Below are 27,596 nucleotides of genomic sequence, written 5' to 3' on the forward strand. Positions count from 1 at the left end.
TACAATATTTTCCCAAAAGAGATGGTCTGCAATGCAAAAGTTTGTGAGGTTTTGTTTTTAAAGATGCCCTTGTATCACTTACCTTGATGTCATTTGCCCTAAGACAGTTCCCTGTTTGGTATTCTGTAGTTATCATGCAGGAGACATGGCCTGCCCATTTAAATCCAATTTTCTGGAACGTGGTCTCCATGCTGTTGAGCCCAGCACACAAAAGTTGTTTGCGTTTTTGTCCTGTCATTAAATTCCCTCATGGACCTCGGGTGTCTTTGGTGAAAGTGTTCCAGAGCTTTGATGTGGTGCCTATGGCAGACCCAGGATTCTGCGCCAAACAGCAGGGTAGCAAGGACAATGGCCTGGTAGAGTTTGATTTTAGTCTTTGTGTGTATATGCAAGTGGCAAAGTAACAGCATCTGGCAAGGAGCAATTTCTTAAATATTGGACTCTTTTGGACTCTGAAATGGTTTGGAGCAATGTCAAATTCACTAGTCTGTATGAATTACACCAAGTCCAGAAGAACCTACATTTTCTTAGCAATCTAAATAGATTTCAATATGCTATAACTGACCAACAGAGAATGTAGAACTTAATCTGTCAATTGTGACCAGTCGGGGTGTTGAGAATAATTATTTTCGTATAAACTTTTATCAGTTTTCCACAACTTTTCCCAATAACAGAAGGAACAACCACCAGAGGATGCAGATTATAAAATAATTGGTAAAAAGTCAGCAGGGAGATGAGCAAGTAATTTATTTACTCATCAAGTTCTTAATCTGAAATTTTACTGCCTGAAAGTATGGTGGAATCAGTTTCAATAGTAACTTTCAAAAAAGAGAATGGGATAAATTCTTGAAAAACTAAATTACTGCAGGGCTATGGGGAAAGAGCCATGTAAAGTAGCTCTTTCAGAGAGCTGACAAGGACTTGGTGGGCCAATTGGCCTCCTTCTACGCTGTATGATTCTGTAATTGGAAGCGATAAACACTGAAGATGCCGGTTCTGAAAACTAAAAGCTTGACCCTTTTCATAAGAATATTAATCTCCTATTGTCTTAGACTTTTTAAGTTGCAACAGCCTCTATATCCGTTTTAGTTTTACCAACATGGTTGGCATTAAGAACACTACTTAAATGTGTCTAATTTGGATCCTTGAGAACCTAAGAAAGGGTTGCATTAATATACACTTTTCACGATCACTGGATGTCTCAAAATGCTTCACAGTCAATTAAGTACTTTTGAAGTGTAATCACGGTTGTAATGAAGGAAATCCGGCAGCCAATTTGCACACAGCAAACAGGAACGTGATAATGACCAGATAATGTGTTATTTTTGTTATATCGATTGAGGGATAAATATTAGCCAGGATATTAGTGATAGATCCTTTGCTGTTCTTCGAAATTGTGCAGTGAAATCTCTTACATCCACCACAGCTGGCAGATGGGCCCTTGGTTTAACATCTCATCCGAAAGAGGGCACCTCCGACAGTGCAGCCCCTCCTCAGCACTGGACTGGAGCAGCAGCCTTGATTTTTGCACTCAAGCTCTGGAGTGGGAATTGAACCCAGAAACTTGTTACTCAAGAGACAAGAGTGCTATCAACTGAATGACGGCTAACACTCTATAAAGCACCCATGCCACTGTCTTTGAAGGAGATTCCTAACTTTGTCACATATATTGATTCAGTTAATTGTGTTAAAATCTCCGTGGAGACTGATAACTTTTTTAAAAAGATTTGAATTCCCAGTGGCCAACTTAAAGGAATCGCACAAGATTAAGTTTTAAGGCTTCTACTGTAACAAACTAAAATCAACATCAACTAAACATTACAGTCCTCCCAGCTTCCAATGGGTTTACCTCTCCCCGTTTTGCTGAATTATAATGCCCAGCATCTGTTGAAAAACATTTCCCTCAGTCTTCTGAGAATTCACGAACTGTGTCTTCCAGCGACAAGGCTCATACTGGTGATTCCTTCTCTTGACCTCGTCAGAGTGAGTCTTCCAGTGACCTTAAATCTCTGCACATTATTTGTTCACAGAATCGCATTCTTGTGATTTGTTTTGCAGCATTCCAAAATATGATTATTTTGATTATTAATAAAACAGCAAAAAAAATCACTTTGTAACTTATAACAGAGATATTTTTATTTGAATCTTGAATATCATTCTTAGCATAAATATACTGAAAAGCCTTCCTATATAATTGGTTATTTCTTACTCTTGCTTATCTAGCCAGAGCCAGAGAACTTCCTCCAATGGCTTCTGTTCCAGCCCTCACACCATTACCAATCAAGTGCCCTAAAATCTATCTTTAGTCCCATCCTATTTCTCATGTACATGTTGCCCCTCAGTGATATCATCCAAAAGCACATTAATTTCACATATGACTGACACCACTGAGCTTTACTTCACCATCATCTCTCTCAGCTGCCTGTGTTATCAGACTGCTCAAGTCTGAATAAGTCAAAATTTTCTCCAGTTAAACATTGGGAACATGAAAGCCATTGCCTTCGCCTCCCAGTCCATTCCACCACAAACCCATTCCAACTGTTGGAATTGGCAACAATTCCATCCCCTGGCCGCTGTCTCGAGCTGAACCAGACTGTTCGCAACCTTGGAGTTTTATTTGATGTTGAGCTACGTTTCCAACCCTATCTCCTCTCCATCATCAAGACCGCCTGTTTTCACTTCCATACTAGCATGCATCCAGCTTTGCCCGTACCAATCTGAAACACTCATCTACTCACTCAGCCTGGGAAGAGTGTCCTGCAGTCAGCATCGCGGTGAAGCAGTCTGGGAAGAGTGTCCTGCAGTCAGTTCTTGTTGAAAATAACAAGAGTGACATCACAAGACAGCACGAGAGAGCAGCGGAGAGATCAGAACCAGCGCAAGTGCAGGGAAGCTTCAAAAAGTGACATCAGCACAAAGGTGAGAGCTGATTGGTGAGCAGTGGGTAAGTATTTTTCTCCAGTTTAAAATAGATTAAGCTAAGGAAAGGTAAGGGTTCTAGTTTTTATTTATAAAGTACATAAATAATTTAACTTTTTTTTTTACTGTACTTAACTTAAAGTAAGTGTCTTTTTTTCAACTAGAGGCATGGAAGAGCAGCTCAGTCCCGTGTTATGTACCACCTGCAACATGTGGGAAGTCCTAGATGCTCCTTGCGCTCTGACCAACCACGTGTGCAGGAAGTGCCACCAGCTGCAGCTACTTGAGCTCCGAGTTTCGGAGCTTGAGCGGCAGCTGGAGGCACTGAGGTGCATCCGCGAGGCTGAGAGTTTCATGGATAGCATGTTTTTAGACGTGGTCACCCCACAGCTTACAGAAGTGCAGACAGAGGGGGAATGGGTGACCGGTCAGAAGAATGGTGTCAGGGCAGGTAGTCAGGAAATCGCTAGGGTGCATCTCGCTCGAGAACCATTTTCCTGTGTTGGAAAACCGTGAGAGTGACGGTTCCTCTGGGTAGTGAAGCCACGCTCATGGCACTGAGTGGCTCAGCTGCACCTGGGGGGCGGGGGGGCGGGGGGGGGGGCGGGAAAGAGGAGGAGGAGGGGGAGGAGGAGGAGAAGAGGAGGAGCAATAGCAGTAGGAGACTCGATAGTAAGGGGAACAGATTGGCGTTTCTGTGGCCATAGACGTGACTCCAGGATGGTATGTTGCCTCCTTGGTGCCAGGGTCAAGGATGTCACTGAACAGTTTCGGGGCATTCTAAAGAGGGAGGGCAAACAGACAGAGATCATGGTATATATTGGTACCAACAACACAGGTAGAAAGAGGGATGAGGTCCTGCAAGCAGAATTTAGGGAGCTAGGAAACAGGTTAAAAAACAGGACTTCAAAAAGGTAATAATCTCTGGATTATTTCCGGTGCCACTCGCTAGTGAGTATAGAAATAGGAGGTTAGTCCAGATGAATGCGTGGCTGGAGAGATGGTGCAGAAGGGAAGGCTTTAGATTTCTGGGACATTGGGACTGTTTCTGGGGGCGGTGGGAGCTGTACAAGGCGGACAGGTTGCACTCGATCTGGAATGTGACCAACATCCTTGCGGGGAGGTTTGCTAGTGCTGTTGGGAGGGTTTAACTAACTTGGCAGGGGGATGGGATCCTGAGAGGAGGTTCAGCAGTCAAAATTAGAAGAGAGAGCAAGTGAGTCTGGGAGGCATAGAAATTATAGGCCAGTTAAGGCACAAGGGGGTTTGGCAAGATTGGATGGTATTTATTTTAATGCAAGGAGTCTGATGAATAAGGCAGATGAGTTGAGGGCACAGATTAACACATGGAAGTATGATGTCATTGCTAACACAGAGACATGTTTGAGAGAGGGGCAGGGTTGCCAGCTCAATATTCCAGGAAAAAAGGGTCTTCAGGCAAGACAGGGATGGAGGTAAAAAAGGAGGGGGTATCACAATATTGATCAAGGAATCAATTACAGCAGTAAAGAGGGATGACATCTTAGAAGGCTCCTCAAATGAAGCCATGTGGGTAGAACTGAAAAACAAAAAAGGAGCAATCACATTGCTGGGAGTGTACTCTAGGCTCCCAAACAGTCAGAGAGAAATAGAAGAGCAGATATGTCAGCAAATTTCAGAGAAGTGTAAAAATAATAGGGTGGTAATAGTGGGGGATTTCAACTTCCCCAACATTAACTGCGTTAGTCATAGCGTGATAGGTTTAGAGGGAGCAGAATTCTTAAAACGCATCGAGGAGAGCTTTGTAAGTCAGTACATAGAAGGTCCTACAACAGACCGGGTGGTCCTGGACTTAATTTCAGAGAATGAAGCCGGGCAAGTGGTAGAGGTATCAGTGGGGGAGCATTTTGCAGATAGTGATCATAACTCCATTGGATTCAAGGTTGTTATGGAAAAGGACAAGGATGGGCCAGAAATCAGAGTTCTAAATTGGAGGAAGGCCAATTTTAATAAGATCAGATAGGATTTGGCCAAGTGAACTGGGAGCAACTACTTTTAGGTAAATCTGCGTCACAGCAATGGGACTCATTCAAGAAGGGAAGTACAGGGCCAACATATTCCAGTAAAGACAAAGGGTGGGACCAACAAATCCAGGGAATCCTGGATGTTGAGGGATATACAGGATTGGATAAAGAGAAAAAGGGAGGTTTGTGGCAGATACCGAGGGCTCAAAACAGCAGAAGCCCGAGGAGAATACAGAATGTGTAGGGGGAGGAAACTTAAAAAGGAAATTAGGAAAGCAAAAAGGAGGCATGAAAAAACATTGGCAGGTAAAATTAAGGAAAATCCAAAGTTATTTTACAAGTACATGAAGGGTGAGAGGATAACTAGGGAAAGAGTAGGGCCCATTAAGGGCCATAGTGGTAATTTGTGTGTGGAGCAGGAAGATGTAGGTAGGGTTCTAAATGAACACTGTGTCAGTGAGAGGGATGGACGTGGCTATGGAAATCAGGTAGAAGGACTGTGATACAATTAAAGAAATTAGCATAGAAAGGGAGGAAGTTCTAAGTGGTCTGGCAGGCTTAAAAGTAGATAAGTCTCCAGGCTCAGATGAAATGTATCCCAGGCTGTTGAGTGAGGCAAGGGAGGAGATAGCAGGGGCACTGGCAATAATTTTCAACACCTCTCTGGCCACAGGAGAGGTGCCAGAGGACCAGAGGACAGCCAATGTGGTACCATTATTCGAAGGGAGGAAGGGCTAAACCAGGGAACTACAAGCCAGTCAGTCTAACCTCTGTGGTGGGGAAACTATTGGAAGCAATTCTGAGGGACAGAATTAATCTACACTTGGAGAGGAAGGGATTAATTAAGGACAGTCAACATGATTTTGTTAAGGTCTGACCAATTTGATTGAATTTTCTTTAGAGGTGACCAGGTGTGTAGATGAGGGAAATGCATTTGACGTAGTCTACTTGGGACTTCAGCAAGGCTTTTGATAAGGTCCCACATGGGAGACTGATAACGAAGGTAAGAGCCCATGGGATCCAAGGCAATTTGGCAAATTGGATCCAGAATTGGCTGAGTGGCAGGAAACAGAGGGCGATGGTCGGGGTGTGTTTTTGTGACTGGATGCCTTATTGGTGGGGTGGTAAATAGTGAGGATAGCCTTAGATTACAGGAGGATATAGACAGGCTGGTCAGATGGGCTGATCAGTGGCAAATGGAATTTAATCCAGATAAGTGTGAGGTGATGCACTTGTGCAGGACAAACAAGGCACTGGAATACACGATGAATGGTAGGACCCTGGGAAGTACCGAGGATCAGAGTTGGTGTACATGTCCAATGTACATTAATAATTAAGGTAGTGGGACAGGTAGATAAGGTGGTTAAGGAGGCATATGGGGTACTTGCCTTTATTAGCCACGCATAGAATATAAGAGCAGGGAGGTTATGCTGGAACTGTATAAAACGCTGGTTAGGCCACAGCTAGGGTATTGCGTGCAGTTCTGGAATCCGCATTATAGGAAGGATGTGATTGCACTAAAGGGAGTGCAGAGGAGATTTACCAGGATGTTGCCTGGGCTGGAGAGTTTTAGTTATGAGCAGAGATTGGATAGACAGGGGTTATTTTCCCTGGAGCAGAGGAGATTGAGGGGGGACATGATTGAGGTGTATAAAATTATGAGGGGCATAGATGGGATAGACAGGAAGGGACTTTCCCCCTTGGTGGAGGGATCAATAACCAGGGGGCATAGATTTAAGGTAAGGGGTAGGAGGTTTAGAGGGGATGTGAGGAAGAATTTTTTCACCCAGAGGGTGGTGGGAATCTGGAACTCACTGCCTGAAAGGGTGGTAGAGGCAGAAACCCTCATAACATTTAAGCAGTATTTGGATGTGCACTTGCGATGCCATGGCATACAAGGCTATGGGCTTAGTGCTAGAAAATGGGATTAGAATAGTGCGGTACTTGTTTGACTAGTGCAGACTCGATGGGCCAAAGGGCCTTTTTCTGTGCTGTAGACCTCTATGACTCTTATGACTCTGTTCTTTGGTTACTTCCCAATTTGACTATTCTAATACATCACACAGTTCCTTACCCCACCATCGGTGGCTGTGCCTTCACCCATCTAGGCCCAAACCCTAGAGGGTATTCCTGCCCTAAATATTGCTCGTTAAAATATACTAAATTTAGAGACCATAAATGTAAGATACCCACCAATAATTCCGATAGAGAATTCAGGGGGAACTTCTTTACCCAGAGAGTGGGTAAAACATGGAACTCGCTATCACAAGGTGTTGTTGAGGCAATAGCACAGATACATGTCAAGAAAAATCAGGTGGCACATGCGGCTGAAAGGAATCGAAGATTATGCTAATAAGAGTCAGATGAAGAGTGGTCATAGGGTGCTCATGTGGAGCATAAACATCAGTATAGACAAACTGAACTAAATAGCCTATTCCTGTGCTGTAATTCTATATAATACCTCATTGGCATAGCTTTCAGTTATCTGTCCCCACTATCTCCTGCCTTGGCTCCGTGTCTATTTTTCTCTTATTATCCCCCTATGAAGCACCCTGGGTTGTTTTAAGACATTAAAAGGTGCTATATGCTGCTATTGTACTTCCATTTCATCATAAGCCACAAAACCATTATATCTGTTATCAACCTCTAACAATTGGTACAAAATCTGCTTTTTTTTTTTGAGTGCACAGCGTTCTCCATAACCTTAGTATCTACTCACAAATGAGCAAATCAAATATATATTTACTAAACTTTTAACACAATCTCAAAGGTTTGACTATATAAACCACCAAAATCTCATTCTTGCAATCTGTCTTATCGCATTCCAAAATAAAAATCACTTAGTAACTTATAACACAGATCTTTTTATTTAGGTTTCTATAAGCAATGAATGATTAAATGAGTGCTTTACATATTCTGGTTTTGGAATTCTATCCAGTGTAGGAAATGTACCATATGTGAAATTTGATGTGACAAAAACATATAGTGAAATGAAAGCCATTCAGTACTTATTATCAGGATAACATTTATTATTGGCTAATAATATGTGGCAGGGTTAGTTTTCACCTTGTCCCTGGAGGCTATGAAAACAACAAATCAAAAATTGCACAGACCAATGCACAGTAACAAGTGACACAGTATACTCATATGACCAGGAGGAACATTATGCAATTATGAAATTTAGTCAACAATCCTTTCAAATGTTTCAATGAAAGATTTGAAAATAATCATCAACAGTCATGAATGCCAAGTTTAGAAAATGCATTAGAAATCTGCATGCATCTTTTATTTAATGTTATACTGAATAGCACAGTTCAAATAAAACTGACATATATCCTCCAGTGAGGATCAACCTTTTGAACTCTCAAGTCCAGACAGATTTTTTTTTAATGAATTTGTTATTTGTTAACAACCTGAACAAAAGAATAAAGCAGTATGTGAATGGTTTTGTATTCCATTCATAAACTGTGCTTTTCAGTTTTTCAACAATATTCATCAACCAGTGTAACAGACATCTTTGAAGGGGGAAAAGAAAGCAAATATATGACAGGTCCATCAAAAAAAAAATCTGCAGACTCTGTGAAATAACTTCTGTTACCCACAATTAAAATGTTACAAATTTTAATCCATAATTGATTTTCAGTGTTATCAGCTGAGTAATAGTGGCCCGTAACTTCCGAGCTCCAGAGCACTGCAGCCAGGGGAATAGCAAAAGATATGCCGGGGAACAGCAGCACCCCAACCACCCCGCACCCCGGAAGTTCCCAGGTACAGATTGCACGGCAATTGCGTGGAAAATTCAAACTTCCGATAGGCAACCGCCCTGTCCTGGGAACCATCGGATAATGTGATTTAAATTGCAAACTTCAGGTGGTTCTGACTGTGTTACAGTAATAGTTACCCAGGAAAAGTTAGAAGTATTAAAATCACTTTTTCCTTCTGGGTAACTATAGCACTGACGCATCTCAAGCCCCACGGGACTCCAGCCGCCCCCTCGGGCCACGGGACTCCAGCCGCCCCCTCGGGCCACAGGACTCCAGCCGCCCCCTCGGGCCACGGGACTCCAGCCGCCCCCTCGGGCCACGGGACTCCACCCGCCCCCTCGGGCCACGGGACTCCAGCCGCCCCCTCGGGCCACGGGACTCCAGCCGCCCCCTCGGGCCACGGGACTCCAGCCGCCCCCTCGGGCCACGGGACTCCAGCCGCCCCCTCGGGCCACGGGACTCCAGCCGCCCCCTCGGGCCACGGGACTCCAGCCGCCCCCTCGGGCCACGGGACTCCAGCCGCCCCCTCGGGCCACGGGACTCCACCCGCCCCCTCGGGCCACGGGACTCCACCCGCCCCCTCGGGCCACGGGACTCCCACCACTACCCCACACCACCCAAATACACCCCCGGCTACCCTCCCCAGCCCCCTACTACACACTACTCTCCCACCCCTCCAACTGCCCTCCCGCCACTGACCACCTGCATCCTCCCCCCCAACCCCAACCTACCATATAAACGTACCGTCTCCCGAGCTTCTCCATATCTAGTCCTTTGAAATAACTTGCTTTACAGCAGCTAGTGCAGTTAAAAAAGGGTGTGTGTCCTCCTTACCTCCAATGCTGCAGCCCTGGACAGAAGGCTGTGGGAAGCCACTGCGCTACACAGATCTCGCTTGTCCTGAGTTGCAGGTCGGGCGAGATAGGAAGGGCTGGATTTCCAGGTGAGGAACTACAAATGGAGTGGAAATCCGACTCAATTACCACTCCGCTGGAAGTTACAGCGCAATGTTTTAGAAGCTCCAAGATACCGATACAGGAGTTCCTCAGGGCAGTGTCCTATGATTGACCATTTCCAGCTGCTTCATCAATGGCCTTATTTCCATCATGTGATCAGTCATGGGGTTGTTTGCTGTTGATTGCAGTGTTCAGTTCCATTTACAACCTCAGATAATGAAGCATTCCTGTATGCAGCGTGACTTGGACAACATATCGGCTTAGGCTACTGAGTGGCACAAAAGTGGCAAGCAATGACCATCTCCAACTACAGAAAATTTAATCACCTTCCCATGGCATTCAGTGACATTACCATCTCTGAATTTCCCATCATCAATATCCTGGGGCTCACCATTGTCCAAAAATTTAAATGGACCAGGCACATAAATACTGTGCCTACAACAGCAGGTCAGAGGCTGTGTATTCTGAGGTGGTGACTACATCCTAAACTACCCAAACCCCTTCCGCCATCTACAAGACACAATTGATGAGTGCGATGAGATACTCTTCACTCGTCTGGATGATTGCCGTTCTAACAATACTCAACAAGCTTGGCAGCAGCTAGGACACAAGAGCCAGCTTGATGGCAGCACCCCATTCGCTGCCTTAAACATTCTCTCCTACCACCACCAGCACAATACAGCTGTAGCATGTACCATCTACAAGATACACTGCAGGAACTCGCTATGGCTTCAACAGCACCTGCCAAATCCAAAATGTCCACCACCTGGGCAGCGAACACATGGGGACACTATGATCTGCAAGTTCTCCTCCAAGTCACATACCACCAACTTGGAAACATATTATCATTCCTTCATCATCCCTGGGTGAAAATCCTGGAATTCGCTCCCTAACATCCTTCACCATACATATTACAGCGTTCAAGAAAGTAGCCAACTACCGCCTTCTCAAAGGCAATCAGGGATGGGTAACAAATGCTGGCCTTGCTGTCAATGCCCACATCCCATGAAAGAATGAATACAAAGAAGCAACATGATTTGGTTGTGTATTCATGGATTGATGTGGTCGATGGAAAAACAGGCAAGCTTACATTTACGTAGGCTTCTCAGAAAAGTCTCAAAAGTACCGTAAATACACTGAATCATTTTGGAGTATAGTAACTTATTTTTAAAAAAGCAACAGCTGTTTTGTGCACAACAAAATACCACAAACAGCAATGAATGACCAGTTAATTTATTTTTACTGATGTTGGTTAAGGAAGGAAAGCTAATCGGGATACCTGGAGAATTCCCTGCACATCTCTAAAGAAGCACAGGTCTTTTAATGCCCACTGAACAGGCATTCAAGGACTCGGTTAAATACCTCATCCTAAGGAAGGTACCTTTGATGAGGCAGCATTCATTCATTACTGCAATGGAATGTCAACTTATATTATGAGCTCCATTGCGTGCCATGGGGCCCAAACCCACAATCTTCTAACTTAGAGGCCAGGATACTACAAACAGAGCTAACCTGACAGAATTAATCATTATTGAAGGTTTATAAATATGGAGCTGCATTAACTACAAATGCATCAACATAATTAGATATGTCAACACTGAAAAATATTTCAGTTTCATAATAAAACTGAATTTGGGTTATTTCTGCATGAACATACCAGAAATATGATAACCTAATCTTTACTAGAAAAAGAAATTGATCCACTCAGGCCACAAGCTACATACCTCACTCATCATTCAGATTCATTGAGCAGTACTGCCCATATTTGTGTACTCCATGACCACACAGTTCAAACTCCCTGCAAACATTCACATTAAAGCTCAGCAATTCTAAGGCGGCTTAACATGAAATTGCTCTGGGATCTGTAGATTTGACAAATATATCTTAGCTGCTATCGCAAGCACAAAAGCCTTTTGAAAAACGTCAGTAAACTGAAATGTTTTGATTGCAATATTCTTTATTCTTTCATGGTATGTGGGCATTGCTGGCAAGGCTGGCATTTGTTGCCCATCCCCGATTGCCCTTGAACTGAGAGCAGTTAAGGGTCAACCACATTGCTGTGGGTCTGGAGTCACATGTTACAAGGATGGCAGTTTTCCTTCCCTAAAGGACATTGATGAACCAGATGGTTTTTTTAAAACAACAATAGTTGATAGTTGTCATGGTCACCATAACTGAGAATAAGATTTATATTCCAGAATTGTTAATTGAATTTAAATGCCACCAGCTGCCATGGTGGGATTCAAACCCATGTCCCCAGAGCATTAGGCTGGGCCTAATTACTAGTCCAGTGATATTCCCACTGCGCCACCATCTCCCCACCAGTACCGAACTTCATAACCTGTACCACTTCACAATGCAATACAACTCCTCAAAAATACTTTTCCCCCTTGGGAAGAGATAATTAAAGCTAAGAAACCTACCAACAGGAAAAGAACAATTTCAACTTTTAGGGATTTCCTGGGAGAGGGAACAAAACAATCAGAAAGGGCAAAACAACAGGATTCAAATTTATCTGCTGCCTTCACGGAATGACTTGACAAGCAGGGGCCCACAACTAACTATTGATATTTACTATCATTCTTATTCTTACTGGACACGTGCCACATTCTCTTTGTTGAGTGTACGCCAACAATACATCAGGAATGATTAAAAAAATCCTGGCAGAGATTGATCTTTCCTGTAATTCACAAAGCTTCACGAGATAACATGGTACCAAATCCATGATACAGTGAATGAATGGAAACACAAGAGGAGGGCTAGAATTCTACCTGAGAGCGCAATTTTGGCAACAAATCATCCCAGTCAAGCCCTAGTAATTCAAAGCCAGAAGTGTACTGTTCACAGGTCAGCCAGTGAAAAGGGATAGCACAGATTTCACACTCAAGGATATTGTGCACCACCACAGAGCAGAACAGGCAGTCAAGAAGCTGCACGTGCCAGAAAAGTTACAAAATTGATGGACAGAATTTCATGACCATCTATAAGTGGACAATTGGTTTGTCACAAAAGCAATGCTACAATTCAACCCTACTGTCCATGCAGACAGTAAAGCAAGTTATGTGCAGAAGATTTTGGGAGAACTGGGTAGTTTCTGGAGGGAATGGATGATGGAGAAGTATCGGTTTTGGGGATGGCATAACCTTTTCTCATTCTGTTTCAGTATGCATCCATGTCATTACTTAAATAAAATCTTGTTATTATGCTGAGGAGCAACTGATAGGAGGTCTTTAAGAATACGAAAATGTTTGATAGGGTATATGCAATGCTTTCACTTGTGGGGAGACCAAAAATATAAGATTATAAGTATACTAATTTATCCAATAGGGAGTTCAGGAGTAACTTCTTTACTCAAGAGTAGTTAGAACGTGAAACTTGTTTCCACGAGGAGTAGTTGAGACGAAAGTTTAGGTGCATGTAAAGGGAAAGCTAAATAAACATACAAGGGAGAAAAGAATATACTATGCCGACAGGGTATGATGAAGAGGAGGCACGTGTGGGGTATAAACACCAGCTTCTGTGCTGTACATTCTATATAATTCCATGTAATTACAGCTGGCTGCAACATAAATGATGTGAAAAAATCAGGATGGAACTGGTTACAATTGTAGCTTTCTGTATGCATCTGTGTTTTCAATGTTTTTTGCTAAATCTGTTAATTTGTTTGATAGGTTTGTCATATGGTATCTGAATGCTTGGACACTGATGAGCATCAGAGACTGAGCATGGTAAAATGTAACTATCCTGAGGGATTAGTCTGGGAGAGAGAGTGAAATTGGAGCTTCTCTCAATCCTGGGGAAGGGAACAGGGAAGTTAGGTAATTAAGCCAAAGCCGAAAAGGAGAAAGAGATGTGCTGTTGCAGTTTCTAAATTGTTACTTCCTATCAGTTATTCTAAAAACACACTGTTCTATGTAAAAGTGTTTGGAATATTATCTAGAAGAAGTTGAAGGTCCGCCAGGATGAATGTGCCAACAATGAAGCCAGCACAAGTTCATGGCAGATGAGTGCACTGATGACCATCCAGGACAATACATGACAGATATTGTCTATAACCAGCTTCAAATAGCCATGTTCCTGGCAAGGTTCTCTTGTTGATTCCTGCTGGCATTGACAATCCTTCCACATCACATCTGCCCCCAGCTCAAATCCTTCACTCCTTCTCTCACTTCAACTTGCCATTGACATCTTATCGGTGGCCTAGGTCATCCAAGAACCAATAATCAAGTTGCGCTGCTTCAAGTGAACCTTTGGTGTGCCCCTATAGTACATTTGTTAGTTGTACACCCTGCTTTCTTCCACTAGCTCTCCAACCATCATCGCTTCTAAAATATTTTACAAATATAGTGATAAAGTCCATGATAACTCAATTACCCTTTGCAAGAATGAGTATTGAATGAGTGGATTCTGATACTAAACAAGGGCTTGGTCCAGCAGTAGATTTTAACACTACTCTTGGTATCACCATGAAAATAAAGTATCAAGCAGTAAATTATATTTCTGACCTCACACTTCACGGTGTGAAAAGTACCAAATAAAATGGAGAAAAACCAATGTGAACAAAAACTGGAGTTCTTCATGGTGAAAGTTTCAAAACAACTCCTGAACTTCATGAAACGTAATTCTTTAGCTGGGCTTCATACATTTAAATATACAATTGACAACACTGCATACAACATTTTTTTTTTTAAATTATGCCAGTATAAAAACAAACAAGATGTCCACTGAATACTGATAACAAAATAAATTTCTCTCTGAAGAGATTCAAACATATTTAATAAGCTCCCAAAGAAACTAACCAAACAAGTTTAAGATCATTTCTGCTACTTGAATTTGATCATTTAATTTGTAATCATGTTTAAAACGCAATTCACACTATCTCACTGGTGAATCTAACAGGGTTAGATTCAAATCCGTTTCTTACAAATTTTGCAGAAGCACAAAATACAATAGGTATCTTGTAAAATAAAATACAATGAAGAAAGCATGTTTAAGGACAATGCGTTTATTCATTGTCAACAGATAGATTAGTGTAAAAGGAAGGAAGAGAAGAATTTTCTAAAAATAAAATTCCCCTTTTTACCATAACATTGATCCTTACTATTTCTAACAAAGTTCAATTACTGCCATTGTCTGTACACAACACCCTGTCATCCTGCCTCATGTATCTCACAACATCCCATCTGGTTATGTGCTCTTTATTGGAGGGTCTTCCTTTCCCCCAGCCCATTCCTTCTCTTTTTCTTCCCACAAGTTCGCCTCCTGGCACAAGGAATAAGTAATAGGTAATGCTACAGCTGCCAAAATGAGTACAGTACCGCTTAACAATTTGCCTAGCAGAAGATAAGGTTTCATTGGATAAAATGTTGGTTTGAGTCCTGTATTATGCCTAACCAAACATTCATCATATCATCATCATCACTTGTTAACATGTATGGTTTAGTAGCAAGATCGATCAACACTCACCAGAGGTGCCATATCATTTGCTCTATGAGGTCACTCCATTAAAAAATTATCCTAAGTAATCCCAAGTAGTTTGAAATTATGAAAAATAACTTTGACATCTGGAGAACTAAACCCCAAAGTTTAAAAATCTCTGTTCTTCAGCATGTTTCAAACTGTGTAGGTCACATAAGTCACTCATCTGAATTCTGAAAAAGTAGTTCCTAATTATTATAATTTCTGGCTTTGTAAATATGCTGCACAAAAGATGCTAATTCATTACAGGAATTAATAATATTCTTAACATTCTTATCCTTCTAAATTTAACGACATCTCTATTGTGTTTACCACTGAGTGCAGGCAAAGCTTTTCTGCCAAAGACTGCTTACAAGGACTTGACTTATTCCTGAAATTTGGAAACAGACATTCATGAACAGAAAATCACCTGAAAAAAAAATTGCAGGTGTTTTGTCCAATCACTCATGGGATGTGGGTGTCGCTGGCTAGGCCAGTATTTATTGCCCATTCATAATTGCCCTCGAGAAGGTGGCGGTGAGCTGCCTTAGAAGCACAGAACCATAGAAAAGTTACGGCACAAAAGGAAGCCATTCAGCCCATCATGTCTGCACTGACTGAAAAAGAAAATAATTTTTTTAAATTAAAATTTTTTTTTTTAAAAACTAGCAACCCATTCTAATCCTATATTTCTTCTTGAACCGCTGCAGTCCATGTGGTATAGGTACACCCATATTGCTGTTAGGGAGGGAGCACCAGGATTTTGACCCAGTGAGTGAAGGAACATCGATATATTTCCAAGTCAGGATGGTGAGTGGCTTGGAGGTTAACTTCCAAGTCGCGGTGTTCCCATGTGTCTGCTGCCCTTGTCCTTCCAGATGGTACTGGTCATGGGTTTGGAAGGTGCTGTGTAAGGAGTCTTGGTGAGTTCCTGCAGTGCATCTTATAGCTGGTACACACTGCTGCCACTGTTCGTCGGTGGTGGAGGGAGTGAATGTTTGTGGATGGGGTGCCAAGCAGGCTGCTTTGTCCTGGATGGTGTCAAGCTTCTTGAGTATTGCTGGAGCTGCACTCATCCAGGCAAGTGGAGAGTATTCCATCACATTCCTGACTTGTGCCTTGTAGATGGTGGAAAGGCTTTAGGGAGTCAGATGGTGAGTGACTCACCACAGGATTCCTAGCCTCTGACCTGCTCTTGTAGCCACAGTATTTATATGGCTAGTCCAGTTTCTGGTCAATGGTAACCCCCAGGATGTTGATAGTGGGGGATTCGGGGGCAATTGTTAGGTTCTCTCTTGTTGGAATTAGTCATTGCCTAGCACTTGCGTGGCACGAATGTTGCTTGCCACTTCTCAACCCAAGCCTAAATGTTATCCAGGTCTTGCTGCATTTGGACACAAACTGCTTCAGTATCTAAGGAGTCATGAATGGTGTTGAACATTGTGCAATCATCAACGAACATCCCAACTTCTGACCTTATGACGGAAGGAAGGTCATTGATGAAGCAGTTGAAGACGGTTGGGCCTAGGACACTATCCTGAGGAACTCCTGCAGTGATGTCCTGGAACTAAGTTGGTTTACCGCCAACAACCACAACCATCTTCCTTTGTACTAGGTATGACTCTAACCAGCAGATTTTCCCCGATTCCCATTGCCTCCAATTTTGCTAGCGCCCTTTGATGCCACACTCGGTCAAATGCTGTCATGATGTCATGGGCAGTCACTCTCACCTCAGCTCTGGAGTTCAGCTCTTTTGCTCATATCTGAACTAAGGCTGTAATGAGATCAGGAGCTGAATGATCCAAGCAGAACCCAAACTGAGCATCAGTGATCAGGTTATTGCTAAGCAAATGTCACTTGATAGCACTGTTGATGACCCCTTCCATTACTTTACTGACAATCAAGAGTAGACCAACGGGGCAGTTGTTGGTCATATTGGATTTGTCCTGCTTTTTTTTGTACAGAACATACCTGGGCAATTTTCCACATTGTCAGGAAGATGCCAGTGTTGTAGCTGTACTGGAAAAGCTTGGCTTGAGGTGCGGCAAGTTCTGGAGCACAAGTCTTCAGTACTTTTACCGGAATATTGACCATAGCCTTGTAATGCTATGTAAAAAGTGTGCATCACCTGGCAAAAGGTAAGAAGTTCCACAAGAATCTATGCTGGGGTCACTGTTATTCACCATATACATAAATGATTTAGAATTGAAGTACAATTTCAAAATATGTGAATGACACCAAATTTGGGGGGGGGGGGGATGTGAATACAGAGGAGGACTGTAACAAAATTCAAGGAGACATAATAAACTGCTTAAAGGGGGTGTAATTGGCAAATTACTTTCAATAGAGCCAAGTGTGAGGTGGTCCACTTTTGTAGTAAGAATTAGGAGGCCACGCACTCCTTGGAAAGCAAGTGTCTAAATGGGATCGAGGAACAAAGGGATCTGCGGTACAAATAGACAAATCACCTAAAGTAGCAATGCGAGTTAATAACACCATTAAAAAAGCAAATAGAGTGCTGGTATTCATTGCTAGAGGAACAGAACTGAAAAGTAGAGAAGTTATGATAAATCTGTATAGATCCATGGTTAGACCACACTTGGGAGTACTGTGAACAGCTCTGGTCTCCATATTATAAAAAGGATGTAGAAGAGGCGCTGGAGAATATGCAAAAAAGATTTACTAGAATGATACCAGAACTGAGAAGTTATTTTGTCAGGCACGCTACAAAGCCAGGAACTTCAACCACCCCTCCAATAGCAACTTTATATGTAATACCTGCAATTAGATCTGCAGACCAAAATTTGGTTTCACATCACATATGACACCAGCCTAGATGGTGAATAATTGGTCTCCTTGCTGAACACTGATCTGAAGCAATGGCAGAATCTATCATCATACATATCAGGAAAGAGTGAACAGACTGGGGCTCTTTTCCTCAGAAAAGAGAGAACTGAAGGTTACCTGATAGAGATATTAAAGGTTATGAAGATTCACTAGATATGAATAAAAAAGTTTGAGAAAAAGCTGCCAGGTGAATCAAAGGAATACATCAGCATTGATTCTATAGAAAAAAAGAGGATGATAACAGCCTATACCCTCCAGAGTTTCTATACAGTCTCACTCCTATGGGCATGCACCACACTCAGATCAGGAAGAAGTATTTATAACATTGTTATGGAACTTGAATTCTAAACAAGGACTTTGTCATCGAACAAGATTTGTAGTTAAAAAGTTGTTTTTTTTTAATGGATGCAGAAATTATAACAGACTGATTTCAAGGAAACAGCGTATTTAATCCTTAAATAATATTGAGCCCATCAGATATAAACTTGCCTTTCCCACTCAGGAGAAAACAGTTCCAACTAGGCTTTCATAATGTATGACTATAAACAAGTCACAAGGCCTGGAGATTCTTGACAAAATTTGTACTCCTATTCTTAGGCCTTTTTTATGCATGGGCAGCTATATGCAGCTTTTAACAGAATCAAATCTTCTCATTCTGGTGAAAGAATAACTAGAAATCTTGGACTTAAAGAGGTACTGTTGCAATAAAAATGCTAATTTGAACCCAAATGTTTTGCGGTCTCTGCTAGTACTACATTATACTATGTAAAACTTTGCATAACACAGTCAGAATTAGGCAAGAGTTCAGCAAATAGAGAGGAGATCCCTAAAACAAGGCAATGGGGTGCTTATTTTCAAAAAGAAAACACAAGACAAATCTAGTAAGTACAGGCCTATTACTCTTAATGTCAATTACTGCCAAAACAAAGAATTGATCATCTGACACAAATTTGGGAATAAACTGTAAGAAAATGGCCATCAACATCATTCCAGAAAGTAAAGGCCTACCTTTGACTCTTGTTTTGAGGTCGTGTTTTCCTATGTTGCCATTGAAATTTGGCTTGAGGTAGTGCACGTATACAATCAGAAAGCTATATAAGCTTCAGGAGCTGGGTATTCTAGGTATAACTCAAAGATGAACAATAATTTGCTGAGAGATGAAGCTGAAGATATCATTAAGAGGTGTGATTATAGGCATGGATATTGTTTCAAATCTACATAAAATTACCTCGAATCAGAGATGTAACAGGTTGGTCAAAGTCAAAGAATCATGGAATGGTTATAGCACAGAAGGTCATTCAGCCTGTCATGCCTGTGCAGGCTCTCCAAAGAAGCTATTACCCTAGTGCCACACCCCCGCCTTCTCCCCATAGCCCTTCACATTCTTCCTTTTCAGATAATTCAATTCCTTCCCGAATGCCTCAGTTGAACCAGCCTTTACCACAGTCTCAGAAAGTGCATTCTAGATCCTAGCCGCTTGCTGCTTGAAAAGGTTTTTCCTGTCACCATTACTTCTTTTGCCAATTACCTTAAATCTGTGCCATCTAACCTCGACCCTTCCACCAATGAGTACAGTCTCTCCCTATCTACTGTGTCCAGGCCCTTCGTGATTTAAAATATCTTTATCAAATCTCCTCTCTAAGGAAAATAGTTATAACTTCTCCAAGCTGTCCACATAACAGAAGTTCCTCATCCCGGAAACCATTCTCGTGAATCTTTTCTGCATTCTCTCCTATGTCTTCAAATCCTTCCTAAAGTGTGGTGCCCAGAATCGAACGCAATACTCCAGTTGAGGCTGAGCCAGTGTTCTATATCAGTTTAACATGATTTCCTTGATTTTGTATTCTATGCGCCTATTAATAAAACCCAAGATGCAGTAAGCTTTATTAACCAACCTCTCTACCTATCTTCCCACCTTTAACGGCTAATGCACATATATACCCAGATCCATCAGCTCCAGCACTCCCTTTAGAATTGTACCCTTTATGTTATATTGTCTGTCCATGTTCTTCCTACAAAAATTAATCAATTTATAATTCTCCACATTAAATTTCATCTGCCACTTATCCATCCATTCCATCTATCTGTCTACGCCCTTTTGAAATTCTACATTACCCTCCACACAGTCCATCAAATAGGACGCTAAACTAAGGAGGCAATCAAGTCCAGTAAAACCACCAAGGGACTACAGCAGGACTCAGTCAGTCGCACACTCACCTCCGAGTCAAAAGATTGTGGAATCAAATCCCACTCTAAGACTTGAGCACAAAAACAAGGCTGACACAGTAGTACAGTGCTGAGGGAGTGGTGCACTACAGCTACACTACACTACAGCTCAGTAAAATCATTCACACACTGTACTATATCCATGTTCTTTTATGCTACCTCTGACTCATCAAGAATGCACTTACTCATCCTATCTGCCACTGAAAGCCTAATCCAGGCCTTCCTTAGCTCCAGGCTTTACTGCTTTAATGTTCTCCTGGCTTGGCTTCCATCTCCATACTACATAAACTTGAGCTCTGCTCTCTGTATCCCAACTACATATATACAAGTTTATTTGTTCTTTCTTTCTTTAACTCACCCCAAACACCATTCTCCCATTCCCACTGGTCCTGGGTGACCAACACCTCAATTTTAAAATTCTCATCCTCACATTCAAATCACTCTGTGGCCTTCCCCATCCTCATCTCTGTAACTGTCTCAATCGCTACACCTTCTGAGAACTATGAATTCCTCTAACTCTGGGCTCTTCTGCAACCCCACTTCCTTCACCCCATCACTGGCAGTCCTTCCTTCTGCCACCTAAGCCTTAAGCTATGGAATTCCCTTCCTAAACCTTTCACTGTTCCTTTAAGACACTCCTTTAAACCTACTTCTTTGACTAAGCCTTTAGTCACGCGTCCTAATGGCTCCTTTCTTGTCAAATTTTACCTGATATCATTCCTGAAATGCCTTGGGTGATCTAACTACATTAAAGGCACTTTATAAAAGCAAGTTGTTGTTGCTGGTCAACAGTATAATCTACTAGCGTGAAAGGTTGTTTAATTATCTGTATTTAGCTCCCTTTGCATCACATCACTCCTGACCAAGACAACATGCAGGGAACTTGTTCCCTGGCTTCAGCCAATGCCTGTATTGGACTAGCCACTAGGAATTATAGAACAAATCCACTTTCTCTCCAAGTTTTTTCCCTCTGCTTACTAAACACCAGACACTATGCTTAAAATGACTTGTTTGTGTTCTCATTCTTCTGAGAGTGACCTGACTTGATAAGACATTTAGAAAAAAAAACAAATATGCCACTATGAGACAGTTTGAAACACCCTTCTACTATCTGTATCCCTAAGGCTAAAATACTTTGAGGGCATGTGTAGTCAGAAGCCAAACTTATGACTAACCACACAACAACAATTACTTTGCCGACACTAGAATTTTTTTTTTAAAATCGGTAAAAATAACTGTTTTAGGAACTTAAAATTAATCAAATTCTAAAGCAATTTAGTGCTTTAAAAACGTGCAAGAACTAGGATGCTTAAACTGATGAATATCAATTGTACTAGGAAATCAAGGCAAAGATCTTTATCAATGCATAATTCAGAAAAAAATCCAGCTATAGCAGAGTTTCATGTCATCCTTAACCAGTTTTTCAAAATTATATATTTGAGAGAAATTTCTGTATATGAAATTGTAAACTGTTTTTCACTTGTGGTCAAAAAGACAGGCTCATTTCAGATATTTTTAGTGATTCGACATCTTTAAAGGGATCAAGATTATCACAAATATAGTACTTTTAAAAATTAATCAAGCTTTGTCCCATAGCATAGCACAGTTTACTAAATAGAGAGAAAGCATTACATCATACTTGGTGATGCAAGATATTACTCTGAAACAGTTGCGCCAAAAATTGCCATCATGTGTGTTACTGTCCATGATCTTGATCTCCATCATGTCAGCAGTGAAGGTATTAGCAGAAATCAGGCAGGAAGTAGAAAATCTCCCTAGGCACTAACTCTAGTGAAGCCAACAACTTCCCAACTCCCAGCCTCTTAACCAGGAGGAGAATTTACAAAAAGTCTTTCGTCTTGCTTTCTACCAGTTTTTACAAATGAGCTCTTCAAACACAGTACAAACCAAAACCAAGCATAACAGAGCCACATTAGCTCCATGCTCTGACAAATTCAAGCCAATATACAACAATTAATAGGTCATTTAATCATATTAGATTTGCACACTCAAGTCTCCAAACACACCACACAAGATGTTTTTATAAGCATCCATATTTAACAGCTTTATGAAAATCAATAGTATTGGCATGAATGTCACAAAGCACAGGGGAGGCAGTGTGTTACCACAAGATTCAAATTTTGGCAGTACTCAAACAAAATGAAAAATAATTTTACTGCAGGAGTCAGAAAGCCCCATTAACATTTAATGTTACACAGCAGAAGATTTTACATGCCAGGAAGAACATTCTACAATATTAATCTTCTGAAATCTGAAAAAGACACAACTGATTATTCTATTGAAAATCTAAACCCAAGTAAAAATGCATTAGGAAACATTAAACACAGGATGCCACATTGATCACAAACGTTGATAAGTTTATTTTTTCACAGGATGTGGCTGATGCTGGCTAGGCCAACATTTATTGCCCATCCTTAATTGCCCATAAGAAGGCAGTGGTCCCTAATTTTGCCCTTGAGAAGGTGGTGGTGGGCTGCCTTCTTGAACCGCTGCAGTCCATGTAGTTTAGGTACTAACACAGTGCTGTTAGGGAGGGAGTTCCAAGATTTTGACCCATATTTCAAAAGCCCAGGAGTGTGCAATATGTCAATGTCTTGATATTGATTGTTTGCTTACTGTATGAAAACATTAAAAACAAAAGATTATGGCATTTTACACATCTATTTCTCAACCTCCAGGTAAATAAGTACACTCATTGCAACTGGCAAACAGTAATATCAGTTCTAATTTCTTGGTCACAGTTGCTAAATTCATGACACAAACCTAAAATACGCAACAGTAACTCATATACAGCAAAGAAACACAGAACACCCCACAAGCAATTCTTTCTCCCCAAGAGACCAAGATGATGATGAAATTCAACCAATGTAAAAATATGTAACCAAGTATAATGAGCTAATGTTACCCACAGTTTATCAGCAGTTACTGATGGATGTTTCTCAACCTTGCTCAAATACTGTGTGGGAGTAAAGTCTAACATAGGCCGATGCCTTCATTTGCTATCATACTACATGCAAAATATTTACTTTATTAGACGGTCATGTGAATCACATCATTATCCTATAGTGATTGAAGACATAATGGATAATTCAATTAAACATCTTTGCTACTTTAATGGTGATATTTGTTATATCACTTTCCATTACTACTCTAACTGCAATTCAGCAAATAGTAATACAGCCTATTACTGTACTTGTTAGACATTATTTATTGGGGGCTAATGAAACTCTGTAGGCAGCAATTAGGTCCTGTCGTCCAGGTGACATCCACACTTGAACTCCTTGAATAAATTACTCTATTGTTATTCACTCTTAACCAAGCATTATCATATATTCAAGTAGCAAATATTTGAAAGTGGTTACATGAATGTAATTATCTAACCAAGCAGCTTAAATGATATTGTAAACCACGTGAACAAGGCTGTAATCATACATATATATTGAAGTGAAACGCTTTGATGTGCAGCAACTTGAAAGTGGCAGTATAACCTGGGAGTGACGCCTTGTGCGCAAGGTCAGGCAGTGTCTTACGCCATTTGTCTTCATACAAGGTTGAGAAAAGTCGTCAGGAATCAAATTAGTTACAAAAACTGCACAGGCAATCCACCAGATCTCCTTGAAAACATTAAAATGATTCAAAGCAAAGTTTCTACTGTGATAAGCTGCCGCTAGCTTTCTGCTAACATTGAAAATAGCTATCAGAAGTTTAAAGCTCTCCATAAAAGCATAAACATTTGCACAAAGCTCTTTTAGTAGGCAGGAGGGAGAGCACATTCCGCAGTATAACTTGGGTCTTACTTGCAGATATAAATCACAGATTAGTAGCATGACGAAAGTGCAGTCTAAAGCCTAAGGGACTTCTAGCCATCAACAGAAGCACCAATATTATGTTACATTTTACTATTGTCTTTTAATCACTCTTGGTATTCACTAATATTTATAATATTCAGTACGTGGTTTCTGTCTTGCACAAGCTAGGGTACTTATTTTTCAGTTTGTTTTTACATAGCAATCTTTGCAGACTCAAACTGTTTGTGTGAATGTCAGAGCACACCATGAGAAAACGATTAGAGTGTCATAACCTTGGCTTTATTGAAAATAATCTGCAGTCAATTATCAAGAATTTTTTTGTGCAATATATACCAGAATCTTAATGCAACTTGCGTCTTAACATTTCACTTTTTGCATTAACATGTCTTTCACAATTGTGGAAACCATTCAGATTTCATGCTCAGGTGGCAGGGTCATTTCAGATGTCCAGGTGTTAACAACCACATCATTTCAGCTAAATCAGTGGGTGTGCAATAACATGAATGGTTTGGAGACAACAATAAACCCTGCTGAAATTGTTCCAGCACTGTGAACACAAAATATAATCTGCTAAATAGCTAGAAAGAGAATAAGTGAGGATCAGCTTCAGAGATTTTCTTATTTAATATCAGGCCTCTCAATTGTGAAGTTGGCATCTGACAAACTTTGGATATAAAAAGTTGCAAATTCACTTCAATCCTGCCAAGTTTAAAACCTCCAATCACTTACTATGGGGTGTAACTTCAATTACTTTTTTAATATTTTACTTTCAAGTAAAATGCAATTCAATAGTCACAAAAGGTGAACACTACCTGAACTGCTGGACTCAGGATGTGTTACTTCAGCATAGACTTCAAATGCTTTCTCTGGATTTTCCCTGCATCAATAAAAATAATTCTTAGTATTAGTCAAGCAGAAAGGAAAACTGAATTGTTATGGTAAATCTCACAGATAACTAACAGGGTCCATCATATTAATAAAGGAATCAAGTTTTGCCCTATCTGAAAATTCTTCACATTCGTTTCATTTTAATATTTCAATGCAAGATGCAAAGTCATAAAAATGAGGTGCAAGTTTTAAGAAAATAAGTTAACAAGCAGAATACATTGAAGTAGTGTTTATAACAATTTTGACCTTGCAAGAGTTGAAATACATATATCATTGCTGATGAACTATTGAAATATCAGTCAAAATCATTAACATTTGTTTAGTATCTTTTACATAGAGCTTTTCAGGTGAACTTTACAAAAAGGAAGAGGAAGTCGCTGACGAGCTCTGTACCAGAAGATGCACAGGACTGCTCAGATTCTTTACAGCAACACCATCATACTTACAGCCATTGGACTAAATCACTATATTTCTGCAAATCGTTCAGCAACATAAAAAGCCTGGCATTTATATGTTGAATTAAAGACCTTAATTTTCAGGACAGACTTATGACATTGATGAAACTAATCAACTTTGTGCCCAAGCCAACCACAAAAGTGATTACAATCTATAGCAAGGGGATTTTCAATATGACCACTCAACTACAGGAAGAGAGGAGAGACACAACTTAATGAAGAGTATTAAAGTGACAGGCTAGGGTGTCGGTTACAGTGAAATATGATCTCAGTTGCCACTTAAGAATAAGGCTTATAAGATTTTTTTCCGCTCTCATTGTTAATTTTCTCCTCTTCTGAAGTTTTGACTTATGGCTGGGCTGGCATCGGTTACCTCAGTCTAGTACAATAAGCCTTGACAATGAATGTTGGCAGGTTCTTTCCCCACTGAGGCGGCATGACAGCCAAGCACAATTCTGCTCTCAATGATATCCACATGTGGGCAGTGATCAGATGTGGGAATTATAGCTTATTTTGCACCTCCCTAACTGAGGACACTAAAGGCAATTGTGCTGTCCTTGACAGTGAATCAAATTTAGAATTTTCCAGATCTTTCACAAGATAAACACAATGAGCTCTACGGAGAGTTTTATTTTCCTTGGAAAAATAAAAGGCCAAACAAGCAGTAGTTACCACAGACAGTTTACTCAATGTATTGCATAACCTGTTAACCTTGTTTTTGCATTCTTTTGGTATTAACATACCAGTGATGTTGTATCTTTGTTGAATATTACACGCCACTGCAACCATTATCAGACCAATTTTGGCTCTAGCTCAGTAAATAAACGTACAAACAATCAAACACGTCAAGTGTGTCCCAGTTTCAATAATAGGACTGTGATGTAAAGGTGGTAGTTAATGCATGCCAATTAACCTCAATTTTTTGAAATCTGAAGCAGAGGGCAACAAAAACAACAAAGGTCTCTGCTCCTCAACACTATCAAGTGACTCTTGATAAGAAGAAGTTTTTTTATATGGAGATTGGAAAGGATAAAAATTGACCTCATTAGTAATGACTCCTACAGTCAAATAGTCTCCTCACACTCCTGTCACTCACTGTAAATGACCACTTGGGCAACATACCACAAAAATGCTAACTTCCACAGAAGCATGCCAAAACATGGATCAGAACCTTAAGTTGTCAGGAAAAATTAGGAAAACTTGCCAAGGCTCCTTCTACAACACCTCTCAAATCCACGACCTGCACCACTTAGCAAGATAGGGGCAGCAAATGCATGGAACTACCACCACCTCCCAAGCTCCCCACCGAATTACAAGCCACCCTGGCCTTGAAATACATTGATGTTCCTTCACTATCGTTGGGTCAAAATCCTGAAACTCCCTATCAAATAGCATTGTGGGAGAACCTTCACCATGCAAACTGCAGTGCTTCAAGAAGACAGCTCACCAACACCTTCTCAAGATAACCAGAGATGGGCAATAAACGAAATTAATTTTAAAAATTTAAACCAAAATCCGTACCAAGTCAATAATATGAATTCTTGCTCAGGATTATGATCTATAAGAGCAAATATTGTATTACTTGCATGTTAACTTACTCCTCAGATTGATTTAACTTGTAAATACTTTACATTTGACTGAAAATACATGGTCACCCCTAAATCAAATATTTTTTGGTCTATGCATACTGTTTAGAATTTTTAGCTGCTCCACTGGTAAATCCAGTTGTGATAAAATAGGCATAGAGTACATCTAAATTTATACTTTACAAGAACAACTTCAGTTCCATTTGCTGCTGTACATCATGGTCTGCAGTAAATAATAGCCCTTCTCTGAGACACTTTGCTAAAGTACCTGCAACAGTGACCATCATTTGTCATAGAGGTGACAGAGTAAAACCCAATGAACACAGATAATCACCTCAAAGTATAAAAACATCAAGTTGAACCACATCTAATATTTTTAAATACCAATCCAAACATATTAATGGTACAAAGTACAACATTGTATGAGTTAGTGCCTACAAGTGAAGCTTGTCTGAAATACTGTACAAAAAAAAAATCCAAATACAAAAGTATAACGAGTCTTAGGGTTAGATGAAAGAGGATGGGAGGAGGCTCATGTAGAGGATAAACACAAGCTGTTTGGCTGAATGGTCTGTTGCAATATTGTAAATTCTTTGCAATTCCATGCTTTACTTCTCCCTGTCCTAACATGCATCAACTTTCGTGATTGGTGCCTCCTTGCACGT

At 40.8% G+C, this 27,596-nt stretch overlaps 1 protein-coding gene across 12 annotated transcripts in view; it reads right to left on the reverse strand.

The window, feature by feature from the left end:
- LOC144685412 (DENN domain-containing protein 1A-like) overlaps positions 1-27,596 on the reverse strand; it is a 604,549-nt gene that overhangs the window by 572,564 nt on the left and 4,389 nt on the right. For 10 of the 12 annotated variants that reach the window (XM_078549861.1, XM_078549856.1, XM_078549859.1 and 7 more), the window contains exon 2: positions 24,815-24,879. In XM_078549861.1, coding sequence (XP_078405987.1) covers positions 24,815-24,879 — 65 coding nt within the window. Of the gene's footprint in view, positions 1-23,681; positions 23,826-24,814; positions 24,880-27,596 lie in introns of those variants that run through there. The other 2 variants (XM_078549857.1, XM_078549862.1) reach the window with 2 other exon arrangements.

Source organism: Cetorhinus maximus, chromosome 10 (assembly GCF_964194155.1).
Source record: "Cetorhinus maximus chromosome 10, sCetMax3.hap1.1, whole genome shotgun sequence".
Lineage (NCBI taxonomy): Eukaryota > Metazoa > Chordata > Chondrichthyes > Lamniformes > Cetorhinidae > Cetorhinus > Cetorhinus maximus.